This window comes from Macaca mulatta, chromosome 17, assembly GCF_049350105.2.
Source record: "Macaca mulatta isolate MMU2019108-1 chromosome 17, T2T-MMU8v2.0, whole genome shotgun sequence".
NCBI lineage: Eukaryota > Metazoa > Chordata > Mammalia > Primates > Cercopithecidae > Macaca > Macaca mulatta.
In genome coordinates this window covers 39,637,826-39,655,572 of record NC_133422.1, presented here as the reverse complement: position 1 = coordinate 39,655,572, position 17,747 = coordinate 39,637,826, and the positions used below count along the sequence as shown (strand labels likewise).

Genomic DNA, 17,747 nt, shown 5'->3' with positions numbered 1-17,747 from the left:
GACATGCGCCTGTGAACCAGGGAGCCGGATCTCACCAGGCACTGAGTCTGCTGGCACCTTCATCTTGGAGTTTCCAGCCTGCAAAACTGTGAGAAGTTTCTTTTGTTTATAAGCTGCCCAGCTTATGGTATTTTACTATAACAGCCCACATGGACTCAGACAAGTCTCCTAGGTGTTCATATCTCAGAAGTACTTCAGCAGGGCCATGATGCACCAGAATTGTCTTTTCACCATCTTTGGTAGCACTCCTCCTTTCTTCCTTTGCCAGCATGGTTTGTCCTTGCTCAAGACCACTTTCAGGAAACAGGTAAGTTGCAACTCTTTCTTGTCATAGTGAATGTTTTATTTTGTTTATGACAGTTCACTCTCTCCTGTCAGTAAGAAGTGGAAATTAGGTTTAGGGAATCATAGAACTGAAGAGGTGAGAAACAGTTATAGAATGGCAAGACCTTAAAATGAATTCAGGATTTAGTAGCCACCTGAAGGACAATAACAGATGGTAAGTTTAGAGGTGTACAAATATAATGGGAAGAGGTCAGGTGAATTTCGATAGCAATTGCAGAAGAACTGCGTGATAGTTTTGAGGAATAAAGAAGAGAAGAGAAACCATATGGTGAGATGATAATTAGGCTCAAGTATTTGTCTTTAAGAACAGAAAAAATATTGGAGACGTATTTATGAAGACACAACCTGAGGTAAAGGAAAAGAATTACTGGAAAAGAGAAGAAGGAGAGATGGTGATATAGGTCTAAACTAAAGAGTTTTGGAGAGATTTTGCAGTAAAATTAAAGCTAGGAAAATAGAGGAAGGAAATACAGTTATACATTGCTTAATGGCAGGGGTATATCCTGCAAAATGAATCATAGGTGATTTAGTCATTGTGCAAACATCATAGAGTGCACTTACACAAACCTAGGTCATACAGCCTACTACACAGCTAGACCATGTAGTATAGCCTATTACTCCTAGGTGGAAACATGTACAGCATGTTACTGTACTGAATACTGTACAGTATAATATACTGTGAATACCGTGTAAATAATTTCATTTTGTTTAGATACTGTGTTAATACATTTATTTTATTTTGTTTGTCTTCTTGCTGGATCCCCACAGGGTGGAGGGGCAAGAAAGTTATCTGAGGTCCCTATTATAAGGACACTAACCCCATTCACAGGCACTCTGCCTTCGTGTCCTAGTCACCTGTCAAAGTTCTCCCTAAAAACCACAAGACTGTGGAAACATGTATTATCCTCTTTCAAATATATGTTAAACCCTAATGTTTAGGCATAGTCTGTTTTCTTTTAGTAACCACTTATTTCTCTGTCTTTAATAAATTTAGCCAAATGCTTTTATTATTATTATTATACTTTATTATTATTATTATAAGTTCTAGGGTACATGTACACAGCGTGCAGGTTTGTTATATATGTATACATGTGCCATGTTGGTGTGCTGCACCCATTAACCCGTCATTTACATTAGGTATTTCCCCTAATGCTATCCCTCCCCACTCCCCCACCCCATGACAGGCCCCAGTGTGTGATGTTCCCCTTCCTGTGTCCAAGTGTTCTCATTGTTCAATTCCCACCTATGAGTGAGAACATGCCGTGTTTGGTTTTCTGTCCTTGCAATAGTTTGCTCAGAATGATGGTTTCCAGCTTCATCCATGTCCGTACAAAGGACATGAACTCATCCTTTTTTATGGCTGCATAGTATTCCATGGTGTATATGTGCCACATTTTCTTAATCCAGTCTATCATTGATGGACATTTGGGTTGGTTCCAAGTCTTTGCTATTGTGAATAGTGCCTCAATAAACATACGTGTGCATGTGTCTTTACAGCAGCATGATTTATAATCCTTTGAGTATATACCCAGTAATGAGATGGCTGGACCAAATGGTATTTCTAGTTCTAGATCCTTGAGGAATTGCCACACTGTCTTCCACAATGGTTGAACTAGTTTACAATCCTACCAACAGTGTAAAAGTCTTCCTATTTCTCCACATCCTCTCCAGCACCTGTTGCTTCCTGACTTTTTAATGACTGCCATTCTAACTGATGTGAGATGGTATCTCATTGTGGTTTTGATTTTCATTTCTCTGATGGCCAGTGATGATGAGCATTTTTTCATGTGTCTATTGGTTGCATAAATGTCTTCTTTTGAGAAGTGTCTGTTCATATCCTTCACCTACTTTTTGACGGGGTTGTTTGATTTTTTTCTTGTACATTTGGTTAAGTTTTTTGTAGATTCTGGATATTAGCCCTTTGTTAGATGGGTAGATTGCAAAAATTTTCTCCCGTTCTGTAGGTTGCGTGTTCACTCTGATGGTAGTTTCTTTTGCTGTACAGAAGCTCTTTAGTTTAATTAGATCCATTTGTCTATTTCGGCTTTTGTTACCATTGCTTTTGGTGTTTTAGTCATGAAGTCCTTGCCCATGCCTACGGCCTGAATGATATTGCCTCGGTTTTCTTCTAGGGTTTTTATGGTTTTAGGTCTAACATTTAAGTCTTTAATCCATCTTGAATTAATTTTTGTATAAGGTATAAGGAAGGAATCCAGTTTCAACTTCCTACATATGGCTGGCCAGTTTCCCCAGCACCATTTATTAAATAGGGAATCCTTTCCCCATTTCTAGTTGTTGTCAGGTTTGTCAAAGATCAGATGGTTGTACATGTGTGGTATTATTTCTGAGGGCTCTGTTCTGTTCCATTGGTCTATATCTCTGGTTTGGTACCAGTACTATGCTGTTTTGGTTACTGTAGCCTTGTAGTATAGTTTGAAGTCAGGTAGCATGATGCCTCCAACTTTGTTCTTTTGGCTTAGGATTGTCTTGGCGATGCGGGCTCTTTTTTGGTTCCATATGAACTTTAAAGTAGTTTTTACCAATTCTGTGAAGAAAGTCATTGGTAACTTGATGGGGATGGTATTGAATCTATAAATTACTTTGGCAGTATGGCCATTTTCACAAAATTGATTCTTCTTACCCATGACATGGAACGTTCTTCCATTTGTTTGTGTCCTCTTTTATTTCATTGAGCAGTGGTTTGTAGTTCTCCTTGAAGAGGTCCTTCACATCCCTTGTAAGCTGGATTCCCAGGTACTTTATTCTCTTTGAAGCAGTTGTGAATGGGAGTTCACTTATGATTTTAGCCAAATGCTTTTTAAAATTAAATGGTACTTCTACTTTGACCTAACTTTCTAAACTGGGATTTCAGAACACAGGATGTCATTCTAATATTTTAGAATTTGAGGGACATACAATTACAACACAGTGGCAAACGTGTGTATCCAAACATGCCTAAACATAGGAAAAATACAGTAAAAATACAGCATTATAATCTTATGGGACCACCATCGTATTTGTTGTCTGTCGTTGACCAAAATGTTATGTGGCGCATGACCATATGTAGTAATTTAAACAATATAGAACTATGAATCAGGCTTAATTGTAAGAATAGTAGAATATTGTGTTACAACATATTCTGTATATTAATTTTTAGAATGAGAAGGTTGAGACTCACCTGACCTATAAAATTAGCAATTCTGTGTTTCTGAATCCAGGATTACATTATAACTGTGGGGGACCATGACACATGTAGTTTTGTCCCTGACAAATTAGAGTTCCGAAAGAAATTATTTATGAGAGCAAATAAAAAACATGTTGACACTGAAAATAAACTGAGTAAAACTTTGCAAAACTCAGGGATTACACCTTTACCTAGGCTAGGCCCAAGTTTGTTTCTTTTAAGGTCAACAGAAGGTAGGTTTCATGACATAAAGCAACTAGTTAAAAGGTTTTTCTTCTGCCAGTTTTCTAGTCAAGGCAATATTGCTATATAGCTTTGTAGCAGTTTCTCCTGGAGAGGTTTCCCCTCCTCACATTCTTTTGAGGTGTTGGAGGGGTGTGAAGTGGAGTAGCTGGATTTTAAACTGTGGGAGTTACGTAGATGATCAGATATCCTTTTTGCAGAAAGCACCGTGGCAACAGCCTGTAGAATGCGTTGGAGGGATCCAAGACATAGCCTGAGAAAGCTGGACTGGGTCACCTGTCTCGGGGAGCAGGGCCAGAGCCTGTTCTCAGGTGGAGCAATGATGTGGAGAGAATGGATTTGAACTATATTAAGGTTGAAGAATTGACAGGATTTAGAGGCTGGATGTGAAATGGACCAGATTTCTGCTTAGGTAATCAGATAGGCTGTGTTGCTATTGAGTGAGATGAGTTTATTGGGTGAGACAGGTGTTGGGGTAAAAATGCTGAGTTTACATTGGTAATGTGTTGGATTTTTAGATGTCCATGGGATAGGCTCATTTTTTTTTTCTTTTCCAATTCTGGCGGCTAAACTTCTGGTTAATATTCTTCTTTGCTGATAGATTAATATACTCTTGAAATCAAAGTTACCAGTTCTTTAACTCAGAAAACAAACAAAAAATAATCTCCTTCCTATTATATGTTAATGTAATTGGTTTAATTCTCAGCAAGACAACCTATTTCATTCCTCCTTCCCAGAGTTTTGGGATAGTACTCTTTGTTCACCCTGTGCCACCTTGAATTAGGTGTAATTTGTCAAAGAGAGGGAAAAATCAAAGAGAATGTTCAGGATTTCTGCCTGGAATACTAAAGAACAGTGCTAACGCTGGCAGACACTGGCAATCGGGAGGGAAGGTGATAGCAGTAGGACTGTGAGAGATGGCTTTTTATATGTTTAAATTGGGAAGATCCAAGTAGAATTGTAATTTCATAGAATGTCAGACTGCATGAGACTTTCAAGGTGAAAAAAAATTAACCTTTATTGAGTATGTAATATGTACCAAGTGCTTTCTCCTGTTTTGTAAATGGAAATAGAGATTCTCAAGAATAAGAAAGTAGCTCGAAGTTACCCAGTTATTTATCTAGTGAGTTACTTAGGGGATGTAGAGTACAGAGGGGGACTATTACCCTTGAAAATTTATTATGAAAATTTACATTTTGAAGTTATGAAAATTGGTTCTTATGAAAATTAGGGGGCAAAGAAATGTTCTTTTTAGATATAAAGCAGTGATATACATACAGTACATAAACATATACAGTATATCTAAAGTATTAACATTTCATAGAGGAGGACAATTAGGAAAAAATGTCTAAAAGATTTTTTAAAAGGATGATTTATTTATTTATTTGTTTATTTATGTATTTACTTTGAGATGGAATGTCTCTCTTGTTGCCCAGGCCGGAGTGCAATGGTGCTATCTCAGCTCACTGCAACCTATGCCTCCAGGGTTCAAGCAGTTCTCCTGCCTCAGCCTCCCGAGCAGCTGGGATTACAGGCACGCACCACTACGCCTGGCAAATTTTTGTACTTTTTTTAGTAGGGACCAGGTTTTGCCATGTTGGCTAGGCTGGTCTCAAACTCCTGTCCTCAGGTGATCCGCCTGCCTTGGCCACCCAAAGTGCTGAGATTGTAGGCATGAACCACCGTGTCCAGCCTAAAAGGACGATTTTGAAAAAAGGTTAAGAAACACTGATTCGGCTGGGTGTGCTGGCTCATGTATGTGATCCCAGTACTTTGGGAGGCCGAGGTGGGAGGATCACTTGAGCTCAGGAGTTCCAGACCAGCCTGGGCAACATGGCGAGACCCTTATCTCTGAAACTGAAAGAAAAAAAGGAAGAAACACTGATTTATAACCCATTTCATTTAATAAACTTTTTATTCTTTTTTGCTGACTTCTTTTTTTGTTTCACATGGTACCTCCTGTTGAATAATAAAACAAACAGGTAAAAGCAATGTCAGTTTAAATGTCCCTACAGGGAGGGTCTAGAATCATATCATGTGGATGCTTTTTCTCTCACCTTCTGTAGTGGTCCTGAAGTACTGGTGTGAAAACTTAGAGCTCTGAGCATCCCAGTTTGACTGTCTGGCGGATACAGTTTAAACTCCTCATTTTGCAGGTGAGTAAATTGAGGCAGATTTGTCCTGTGTAAGCATTCACTCCTCCAGTTGTTTTATTATTTGGAAGTTGCCCACATAGTGGAACTAAATCGGGCTTTCTGTCTCAAAGCATTCTACACAAAGAGGCACACCATTCCATTAGAAGATGGGGAGAGAAAGAAAAGCCCAAGCAGAGGTCAGGGAGATAATTTTTAGAGAGATGATGAGAGCAATAAGTGAGAAAAGAGTCTCAAGAAGGATACTGTGATCAACAGCAGCAAATAAGGAGGGATCAAAGACTGAGAATGAAGCTCTGGCAGTATAAAATTCTCTGGCGACTTGTGACTGCAGTGTCAGGACAGTGTGCAGGCACAGCTTGATTTCACGAGAAACTGTAAATATTTCAGACATCTCAGCAAAAAGGTAAGGATGCTAACTGTCCTTGTAACTGTTGCAACTAATTACACATTACTCTTTCATGACCCAAATATAAACACCAATACCTTAATCAAAGCAGATTTAGTAAATACTTTTAAGTCTATTTTGTTACAATGGGTTCAAAGAACAAAACAGAAAGCAAATAATGCATACAAATGGACACTCTAAGGAGAGACGTAGATACAGACAGGTTTTATGTACATTTGATCTTAAAGAATGTCCACAACACAGCAATTCACCTGAGGATAAAAAGAAAAGCATATGTGGTGATGAGACAGAGATACAGATGAAAGAAACAGACAATTTGAAAATCTCTATTGGGCACCACAGAATTCTTATTGTTTATTTTACACTTCTATTTAGCTTTGGGTGACATAATTTCTATTTGCTATTGTCAGACAAATTATTTTCCAAGTGACTCAACAAATTATATTTAGGTTTTAGTAGTCATACTTTAAAGGAATTAGACTGTAATCTTACAACAGTCTTAATAATTACCTAATTCCTTTTTTCTACTTATTTAATACTAGGAATACGATCTGGTAGTGAAATCTAACACTTTCAACTGAACCTTAGTTAAGTATCTCACACTAATAGGAATATTTCTGTTCTCCTTTAAACAGCTCTATCATCTACAAACAGGGGCAGATTAATTTTCTAATCAAAACATTCTGGGAAACTATTAAGCATGACATTAAACTGTGTTATACTAATTACATTCCCTATGAAGAATTTCTCTCTGAACTTAGAGCATACGACCCTGGAGAAAACTTATCAGAGCACAAATTGCTTTAATGTATTTTAAGAAGAATCACATATCCATATAATAATTTTATTAATTTTAATAATTTGGCTTTTTTTGCCATCTCTTCCTGCTATCATTTTGCTTTTCTCGTGTACCTGAAATCAACTTGGTTCTCCACAGTAATTCATTATGATGGCAAGATCTTTTTGACCTTGTTAAATAGGTTAAAGAAAAAAAAAAAGGATTAAAGCCTGTGTGGGTGTATAATATGGCAAAGGCAAGTACTTGGCTCCATTGTGAACACTTGTCCAAAATTAGCATTTACTTTTTACTAGAATACTACTCTCACTGAAGAAAAAGAAATAACCAAACAAAAGCAATTGTGATACAATAAGGGAAAAAAACATCCTTTAGCAGGGCTTGGAAAACATTTTCTGTGAAGGGTTTGATAGCAAATTCTTTAGGCTTTGTAGGCTATGTGATCTCTGTTAAAACTTCTTACCTCTACTATTGTAGAGCAAAGGCAGCTATAGACAATATATAAAGGAATGGGTGTAGCTATATTCCAATAACTTTTTTTTTAACAGAAAATAGCAAATCAAAACCACTTCACACCCACTAGGATAGCTAAATTCAAAAAGTCAGATATTAAAATATTGTTGATGAGGATGTGGTGAAATTAGAACCCTCACGCACTGCTGGTGAGAATGCAAAACGGCCCAATTCCTCAAATACAGGATTACTGTATGACCCAGAAATTCCTCCACTGCATATTGACAAAGATTCTTTCCTTTGACCAAACTTCAGTCAGCCTCCTCTGAGTTCCTTCTGACTAGGCTTGACCTTGAGCCTCCCTCTCTGTCCTTGTAGAATCCATAGTAAGCAAGAATCCTGCTAAGTCAGTGTATCCTCCACCACTGGTATCTGACTGGTTTTTTTTTTTTTTTTTTTTGGCAGAGTCTTGCTCTGTTGCCCAGGCTGGAGTGCAATGGCATGATCTCAGCTCACTGCAACCTCTGCCTCCCAGATTCAAGCGATTCTCCCTGCCTCAGCCTCCTGAGTAGCTGGGATTACAGGCACTTGCCACCACACCCAGCTAATTTTTTGTATTTTTAGTAGAGATGGGGTTTCACTATGTTGGCCAGGCTGGTCTTGAACTCCTGACCTCGGGCAATCTACCCACCTTGGTCTCTCAAAGTGCTGGGATTACAGGCGTGAGCCACCACGCCCGGCCTGACTGTTTTTATCACTCGAGTCTGTCTTCAACAATAATTCTGTTGAGTCGGTTTAGCAGGAATCTCCTTACCCCTGATGTTTCCTCTTGGTAATTTTTCATCCACTGACCCTCCAACCCAGCTGCTTGGCTATAAATCCCCACTTGACCTTCTTGTATTGGAAGTCAAGCCCAATCTTTCTCCTGCCCTGCAAAACCCCATTGCATTGGTCCCTATACTTACCTTGATGGTAGCTTTTTGAATAAAGTCCTCCTTACTTTCTTTACCAAGTGTCATGGATAATTTTTTCCTTAACAGTGTATACCTGAGAGAAGTAAATACTTAGGTCCACACAAAAAGTTGTACATGAGTATTTGTAGCAGCATTATTCAATATAGCCACAAGGCCGAAATGTCCCAAACGTCCATCAACTGATGAGTGGATAAGCCAAATGGAAGTGTTATGTCCATATAATGGAATATTACTCAGCCCCTCAGGGATATCTGGCACTGTCTGGGGAAATTTTTAGTTGTCACAACCATGGGTCTGCTACTGGCATCTATTGGGTAAAGGCTGGGAATACTGCTAAACATCCTGCAATGCACAGGACAGCTCCCACACAAACAATTATCCAGCCCCAAATGTCAATGGTGCTGAGGTTGAGAAGCCTTAGTGTAGACACACATGTTATGTGACTATATCAGTGGTCATTCTTTGTACCTATTTTGCTTCTTTCCCATGTAACCTTATATTGTTAAACAGCAGCAATCTTAAGACACAAAAGCATGTGGAGAGTGTGGAAAGTGCCATGCCACAAATCCTGTAAGGCAAGTAACAGCGTTATATCTTACCACCGAGGGTTTGAAATGGAAGGTGCAAAGTCAGTGCCGTTGGCAAGGTAATTATTCTAATACCTGGTCATTAAGCACAAAATGCTATAAGATTTGTGTACAGTGAGGTATATTTCTGCTGTAGTCAGATGGTGAAATAATAATGAAAGTTGTGAAATTAAATCAATTAGGCATTGAAGTAGGTAACTGAATGGTTCTTCTTTTAATATACTGACCACTTGGAAAGCATGAATGGTAAAGAACTGAATTTTTAGTCTAACCTGAAACTGGAAGAGCGAAATGTTTTCCTGTCTTTTGACTCTCTGTCTCTGCACTACTTTAAGGGAGAGAAGAAAAAGGGATATGAGAAGAGCGAATAGAAGAAAGTGGAAAGGTAAGGTGGAGAGGAAAGAATATATTTTATTACCCAGAATTAAAAATCAACTTAAAATCATCCTAAAAGGAAATTATTTTACACCTTCTTATATAGACTTAATATCTCATTGTGGGCTCAATGCCAATAAACCAAGAATTTGTGGAGGAACAAAGTTAAGGGACCTACTTCTAAAGTTTCTATTTTTCTGTTAATTTGTGTATTGTGTTAAAAATTTAATATGAAGCATTTCCAACAAACAGAAAATAATAATATAGACACCAATATCCCACCAATGAGATTAAATACATGTTAATATTTTGCTAGATTTACTTCAGATCTTTCCCTATTAATAAATAAAACATTTACAGATATTTTAGCTATAAAGTTTCAGCTTTAGTTCCTTCCCCTTCTTTTTTTCTCTCGAAGTAGGTGAAGTTGTTGTGTATAATTCCTTTGTGTTTTTGCTATGTTACAATGTGCACTTACATCTAACATATTATATATACATATATGCACATATATATACACATAATTTTGTTTATATGCCATTTATATTCTGTGACTTGATTTTTCTGTTTTTGAGATGTATCCATATGTAGGTTTATTTATTTATTTTATAGGTAGTGTAGAATTCCACTGTAACAGCTCTTTCACACTGTAATCTCTTGCTCTTTCCCTGACTACAGAACAGTTAGGTTACCCATTTTTGCTACTATGCAGTATTCAGAAAAAACTGTCGGCTGGGCACAGTGGCTCATACCTGTAATCCCAGCACTTTGGGAGGCCGAGGTGGGCAGATCACGAGGTCAAGAGATCGAGATCATCCTGGCCAACATGGTGAAACCCTGTCTCTACTAAAAATACAAAAATTAGCTGAGCATGGTAGCGGGCGCCTGTAGTCCCAGCTACTTGGGAGGCTGAGGCAGGAGAATCGCTTGAACCCAGGAGGTGGAGATTGCAGTGAGCTGAGATTGTGCCATTGCACTCCAGCCTGGTGACAGAGTGAGACTCCGTCTCAAAAAAAAAAAAAAAAAAAAAAGAAAAAACTCTCAAACTGTTTTTCTTCTGCTCTTACACATCAACAATCAACACAGAAGACTTCTGTGACCCCAAAATATGTAAGGATTTCTCCCCACCAGCAAGCAAGCAATCAGTTCTGCTGTGGACACCAGTTGAGTGTCTTCCAATTCAGTTCTGATACTACTTATGCAGTGATAGTGTCAGATCCCACAGGTTGAGGGCTCAGTCCTACAAGATTGCGTCCTCCTTCCCATCGGTCACAAGTCTGGGCCTCTAGAACTTCTGTTCCACTGGCTTCAAGCAGGGGTTTCTATTATACCTTCTTTGGGTTGCATTAATTTGCTAGAGAGGCACAAAGAACTCAGGAAACACATTTTCTGGTTTATTATGAAGGAAATTTTAAGGGATATAGATAAACAGCCAGATGACAAGATACCTAGGATGAGATCTGCAAGGGTCCCGAATGAGCTTCTATCCCGGTGGAGTTGGAGTGCACCACCCTCCCACAATGTGGATGAGTTCTTGTTCACCTTCCGGTCAGCCTCCATGTGTTCAGCTCTCTGAACCCTGTTCTTTGGGCCTTTTATGGAGACTTCATTGGTTGTCCATGGTTGAAGTATGGACAATTATGTCGAAATGTGATTGCATAAAAGGGTATGCTCTAAACCCAGCAAGGCCTGTCTGTGCTGTTCAGATTCTTCCTGGTCTTTCTGTGCAGCATTCCTTCCTCCAGAGTGTAGGGCAGGACTCTCTCTGGCCTGAAGGTCTTATGACCCACAATCAGATTAGATTCCTGTCTTGGGCAGGTGAAAGGAGAGCAGAAGGTCCCCGAGAGAGATTCTGTTCCCTGAGGCCTACTTCTGAGGCCTAAAGCACTCTCACATTATAACAAAAGGCTGTAACAAGGGTTACGAGACTTATGAAGTAGGAACCATGGGGGAAAATCTCTATCTATCTATCTATACATACATAGATAATCATAATATGGCAGAAGTGTTCAAGGAGTATCTTTGTAAGTGTACGTTTGGGCTTTTCCAGGGAGACATCTAGACATGGAATTGCAGGGTTATAGGTACACATACCTTCACCTTTACTGGGTATTACCAAGTTGTTGTCCAAAGTGTCCATACCTGTTTTGCAATTCCACTATCTATCTAGGAATTCCCAACTTGGCCAGAACTTGGAGACATGGACCTTTGTAATATTTGCCAATTTAATGAGGGTAAATGACATCTCATTAAAAAAAAATTGATTATGGATAATCAATTCCTTCCCTCAGCTTTCAACAACTTTCTCATATGGTCCGTAAGAATGCGCCATCAAAAGAATGGCATTAATAATTTTCTGGATGTTGACACTGAACAGAAATGATAAAGGAAAGACAAAACAACTCATCTGCTTCTCATTCCTTATTTCTGGTCTCTAGCTTTTTTCTGCCTATAAAGCCAACCTCCTCTGCTTAGCTCATTGGAACACTGATTCTATTTTAGAGAATGAAATTTTGCCTATTCTGAAATTGCAAATAAAAGCCAATTAGATCTTTAAAGTAAATTTTTGTCTTTTTTTTCACTTTCAACTTTTTACCAGCCCTGCATACTAGGCCTGGCACCAGGTAGCATTTCCATGACTATTGACTCAGTGGGGTGTATCATCTTGCTGGGTGATCAAAATGAGGGTCAGTGCATGCTGTTACGAGGTTTATATATGTTGTGGGCACACATGTAAACTGTACTTAAAAAAACATAAAACTTATACAAAGATATTTTCACTAGTACACTGAAGTTCCAGTGCATTTCTATGAGAAAAAATTCAGAGTGCTGTACATAAACTTGAAAATTAATTATCATGGCTCCTGTTTACTTATATTTAGTACCTTCTATGTGGCAAGGACATGATAAAGAAAGGAGCAGTCCTTGACATCAGGGCGCTAGTTTGACACTTACAGCTAAGCCTCAATGTTTTTAGAAACTGGCCTGACACTCACAGCTAGGCCATGTTGTTCTGATGAACAGCATCTCACAGAACAGCAATATCAGACAGGGTCACTCTGTGACCATGATGAAGTTAGACAAAACAAGACCACTTCCATGTTTTTTCTAAGCACAGACAATAACAAGGTCAGTGTGCAAATCACAGAATATCAATGTTAAATACATTCATGGGAAACGATTATAGACTAACCTCAGTTTTGGACTAATCTGCTGCACTAGGCTCCGGCAGACCAGACCTAAGCAGAATGGTCCCTCATGCTTATTGCCACGTAATCCAACTCACCTCTGAAATCGGCCAGTTTTCCAAAACCAGGAAATTCATAGCACCCAATCAGAAGGGGCCAAGTTTATCTGAGCTGGTATGTTAAGAAAGTTCCCCTCTGTTTTAACCCTATAAGGAAAGTAACTTTGAAACAACTCATCTGCTTCTCATTCCTTATTTCTGTTCTCTAGCTTTTTTCTGCCTATAAAGCCAACTTCCTCTGCTTAGCTCACTGGAACACTGATTCTATTTTAGAGAAGGAAGTTTTGCCTATTCTGGAATTGCAAATAAAAGCCAATTAGATCTTTAATTTGTTTTGTCTTTTGAAATCAAACATTCCGTTCTCTCCATGATGTGGATGACTAATGCTTCTTTGTCAGTTACAGCTTTAGGCTTGTCTTTTAGCCTGCCATCCTCCTAGACATGAACCGTCTGCACTTCCTGAAGGCACCTAATCTTAAGCAACCCTTCCCACCTCTTTCCATGGAGTCTTCACCAAATCACCTAATCAAAGCCCAGATCCTTTAAGTGCTTTCTAATACCATTTACCTAAGACATTCCATGGCTCCCCATAATGCATGTTCTCCCTCCCTGAGTAATAATCCCAACTTGTTCAACTACAATATTCCTGTAGGAACATTTACGAAACTCTAAGGGCTTTACATATGCTGTTATTTAGGCCTGAAAATGCCCCTCTTTCATAGGTATTAGTATAATTAGCCCCCTTTTGTAGATGAAGCAGCAACGAAAGTTAAACATCATCTCCAGTACCAAATAGCTAGTAAATGGCAGGAATAAAATCTGTATCTGGGTCTGTCATCAAGACATAAGGAACTACTTGTAGTTCTCCTGACCTTGCTGTTCTCCTGTAAGTTTTCCTAAAGATTATGTGCTCTTTGAGGACAGAGCTGTAGAGTCTGGCACAGTAAAACAAATATTAAAAAAAAACACCTGTAGCGTGAAGACTTACTGAGAACTAAGGCTCATTTTTTGAACCTCTGTGCCAATCTCCTCAGAGTACCTAGAGTTGCTTCTTTTACCAAAATCAATACTGCATGTTTCTCAGAGTCTTGGCCTACACCACCTCCATATAATCAGAAGACAGATATCTTAAAGGAATAGTCCCAGGAAAAGCTCATTTTTAAAGGGGCTATATTGATGTGTTGAGAAAACAGTATTGGCCTTGTAGCTTGACCTGGGGTTTACACAACAAACTCTTCTGCATGGTTTCAGTTCAAGGCCCTTTGTTATGTGACCTTAAAGTTTCTTCACCTCTATGCTCTCTTGGCCTTGCTCCTGCCTGGAATGGAATGCCTTTTTTAAATGAATGCCCCACCACTGTTTCCTGCCTAGTGAAAACCTATGCAGCCTTCCTTTTACCTTTCCAGATCCACTCCTTCAGATTTAATAACTCCCCTTTTTGCTCTCAAGGAACTTCTAAAACAACTGCTATAGACATTTACATTCCTTGGTTAATTGTGTTACGGTTTGCGAACCAGATGAGACTGTGAGCTCCTGAAGGGCTCAGCTTAGCCTAGCTCTGTCTGATTTTGGGTGGACCCCTCTGCCACCTCAGAGCGAGCACTTAGGCAGGAAATATGTCCAGAAGGCTTCCTTTTGGAGCGTCGTGGGCCCCGTCGTTTTGTCCTGCCTAGTACCCCTTCCAGCACCGTACCCAGTCCCATAACTACTTTTTCCAGCCCCAGACGTGCAAGGAGAGGGCTAGCAGATGGTTTTATATTCCAGCGCTGCTCAAATGGTGGCGCAGGGCCTGTCTCGCCCGCCTTCCAGTTCTGCTGGAACCCTATTTCCAAATCCAAAGAAATCCAGCCCGATGACTTCCTCCACGGTCCCCGGCCTTTCTCCAAATCTGACGCCACTCTACGCCCTTAAGGTGAGCGGCCTGAACCGCCAGAAGGGTTGAGTGGCGGCATTGACAGGCAGCATGGCCAATCATGTTTCGCGACGCCCGGAAGGGGCGGTACCTCAGCGTGTCACTGATCCGGCGGCGCGGGATTGGCCAGTCCGGGCCAACACGGGTGGCGGGAGTTTTCGGATGTGTTGGCTGCGGCCCCGACTTCAGCGGTTGGGCTAGGCTGTGCTGACTGGGTGACGGACCCCGGGAGACAAACCCGTTGCCGATCCCTCAGCTCCCCACTTGCAGCTTGCTGAGTGGCCACCTTCTTTCCGGTCCCCAGAGCTGCGGGGAAAGATGGAACGGCACCGGCCGCGGCTGCACCACTCTACCCAAGGCTCAGCCTCTGGGACTCCCTACCCTTCCTCAGCCTCACTCCGCGGCTGCCGGGAAAGCAAGATGCCGGGCAGGAAGGGCCCCCAACGCCCTCCGCCACCCGGTGGCCCCGAGGAGCCTGGGGAGAAGCGCCCCAAATTTGTAAGTATCGCCTGGAGCTAGGGTGGGGCCGCTCCCGTCCCGCCGTAGGGCTGACTGCCGAGGGTGGGCCCACAAGAACTTGGGGAGCAAATTTTATTCTAGAGATCCCGAGGTGCCAATCATCATAGATTGACAACGACCGGGTCTAGTTGTAGCTGGATCCTGTGACAAATGCCCAGATCTTTGTGTTGCCCCCAAATTTCTTAGGGCTGATGTGAAAAGCAGTTCAAATGTCTATATGCATTGACGTCATCTAGGTGGACAATGCATTTTTTAAGTCGAACTTCTCCCTTCTTCCCTAGTGTAAGAAGGTATAAGATATATCAAAGTGAACTTTTAGGTGACAGCATTTTTTTTTCTGCTTATTATTTTAATCTAATACGAACTTTTAATTACATATAAGAAATTTTAAGGTGGATATAATTTTCCAAGTTGAAACAGCTCGTTTTAAAACTTGGCGGGTGATGTGGTCACTACTAAAGAATGTTTTGCTTAGCTTGGAAAGAATTCTAAATATTTGAAACTTGCTATTCTGGTTTGCTTGTCTTTAACACTTAAGGAAAGTGTCATGATTAGCACCTTGTCTTTTCGTTGGTGTCAACTAGTGAAAGTATAGGCAGTGATGATTATTTTGGGGGGTGTGTGTGTAAATAAATCACATAGAGGATTGATAGATTTGGGATGAGTCCAACAGAATTGAAATTTCACATTTACCACTCCACCATTTTCCTAGGAATATGGAAAAACTACGTGTGTGTGTGTGTGTGTGTGTGTGTGATAGTACAGTATTTGTCTTATGTGGGCAAGTGAAAATTGTGAGAAATTTAATTCATGATTCGCAAATTAAGGGAATAATGGTTTGTGAACCAGTTGCTAACTATAACATTTAGTTAAAAATAATAGTTGAATAAGACTGAGAACCCATATTCTGATACATGAGATATATCAGAATACTGAAAATGAGGAACAGTGTAGATTAGTTATGCCAAATTAAGTATCAAAATGGTCATAGGAATAGTGACATTTTGCAGAAGGATCAAATACGGACTTGATCATTATCCTGACAGATCTGAAGAATGAATAGGACAGAGTTAACTTCCCAGTGAAAGATTTTTGCCTCATGTGAGAAGAATCCTCTAAGGCAATGACTTTTCTTCCTTTTATAGTCTACTCTCTGGGTTAATAATCATATTTTATTTTGTTTTAACTTCTGTGGTCCAGAATACAAGGTGTTATTTTCTGTGACTCATTCCCAGCAAGGAGGTCATGAAAACAGGATCTAAATTAATATTTATGTTAAGTTTCATTGAAGGATTTGATCATTTGGTTTCTAGTCTCTGTGCTGTTTTTCATTCTTATGTATGTCACATTGACCATCTCAGCATGCCATTTGTTAAAAGGGTTCTCATAAAGATGAAATGACATCTAAAAGATAGCACTCTTAAGCTGTAAAGGTAAAAAACACATCTAAAACACGGTGTTTTGGGGCAGGAGTCTGATTTGAATCATGACTTCCAATTAATTTAGAAGTAATTTGGACTCTTCTTTGAAGCTAATTTAGATTCTTGCTTATATGGTAACTTCTTTAGTTATATCTTCCAGTTCTTTAATTTTGTTGTCAGCTATGTCTAATCTGCTGCTTTTCTGAATATTTGATTTTAGCAATTATTTTTTATTTTAATAAGTTCCATTTGCTTATTTTTCAAATCTGCCTGGGCATTCTTGATAGTCCTTTGTTTCTTATTCATTTATTTCTTTAGACATTTCCTACTTGGTTGTTCTTATTCTTTATTTGACAGTTCTGCTATTTGCAATCTGGGCAATCTACATTGACTCAAATTCATGATGCCTTGCTCTCTTTCGTGTGCTTGTTTATCTTTGTAAGATCATTGCTTTATCTTCACCTATAAGATTCCGGGGATGCTTTTCTTTGGAGAGAGTTTGAGTTTGTCTACCAGGAGCCTGGGCATGCTACTGATTTTGGACCACCTTCCTGTTGAACTGGAAATCTTAAGATGGACAGAAGTTCCAGGCACAGCTCTACTCTGTTCCTGTCCTAAAGCTCAGTATCCCAGTCTCAAGGCTGCTTCCTGAGCAGCTCTTCCCAATTTGCCTACCTTTCACTGCTCTGGATTGCATACCAGGAACTCTTGTTTTTTGGATGGAGAGGGATCTTTGAGACCATCAAAGGTCCCAGCAATGCCTCAGAAAGTAATTGTACTTGCAGGTGTCAAGTCAGTCACTGTTCTTGCAGATCTCATGTCAGTTCTTGGCTTTTTCTTGATTGGATGAAGTGACATTATCCTAAATCTTTTCAGGTCACCCAGTCATTATCCGAGCCTGGGACAGCTACTTTTGATTGGAACAAGTAATATAGGTTGGTGATGTGATGGATAGGAATAATTTAGGTGGCTAGTGTTTTGCACACTTCTGCAAAGCAGCAAGCAAGTAGTGGAATGGAGTGGTAAACTGGTCACTCCCTTCTGTCTTAGTGTAAGAAAGCAGGAGCTCTGGTACTTGCTGAAATCTTGTTTTACTTTGAGTCCTGATAAAGTAGGCAAACAAATTCTT

The 17,747-nt window shown here is 39.8% G+C and overlaps 1 protein-coding gene across 1 annotated transcript in view; it reads left to right on the top strand.

Annotated features, from left to right (window-relative positions):
* Positions 1-14,793: 14,793 nt before the first annotated feature.
* The window catches only part of DIAPH3 (diaphanous related formin 3), a 491,959-nt gene continuing 489,005 nt past the window's right edge, over positions 14,794-17,747 (top strand). The window contains exon 1 of the mRNA XM_077973974.1: positions 14,794-15,176. Coding sequence (XP_077830100.1) covers positions 14,997-15,176 — 180 coding nt within the window. The 5' untranslated portion in view covers positions 14,794-14,996. The remainder of the gene's footprint in view (positions 15,177-17,747) is intronic.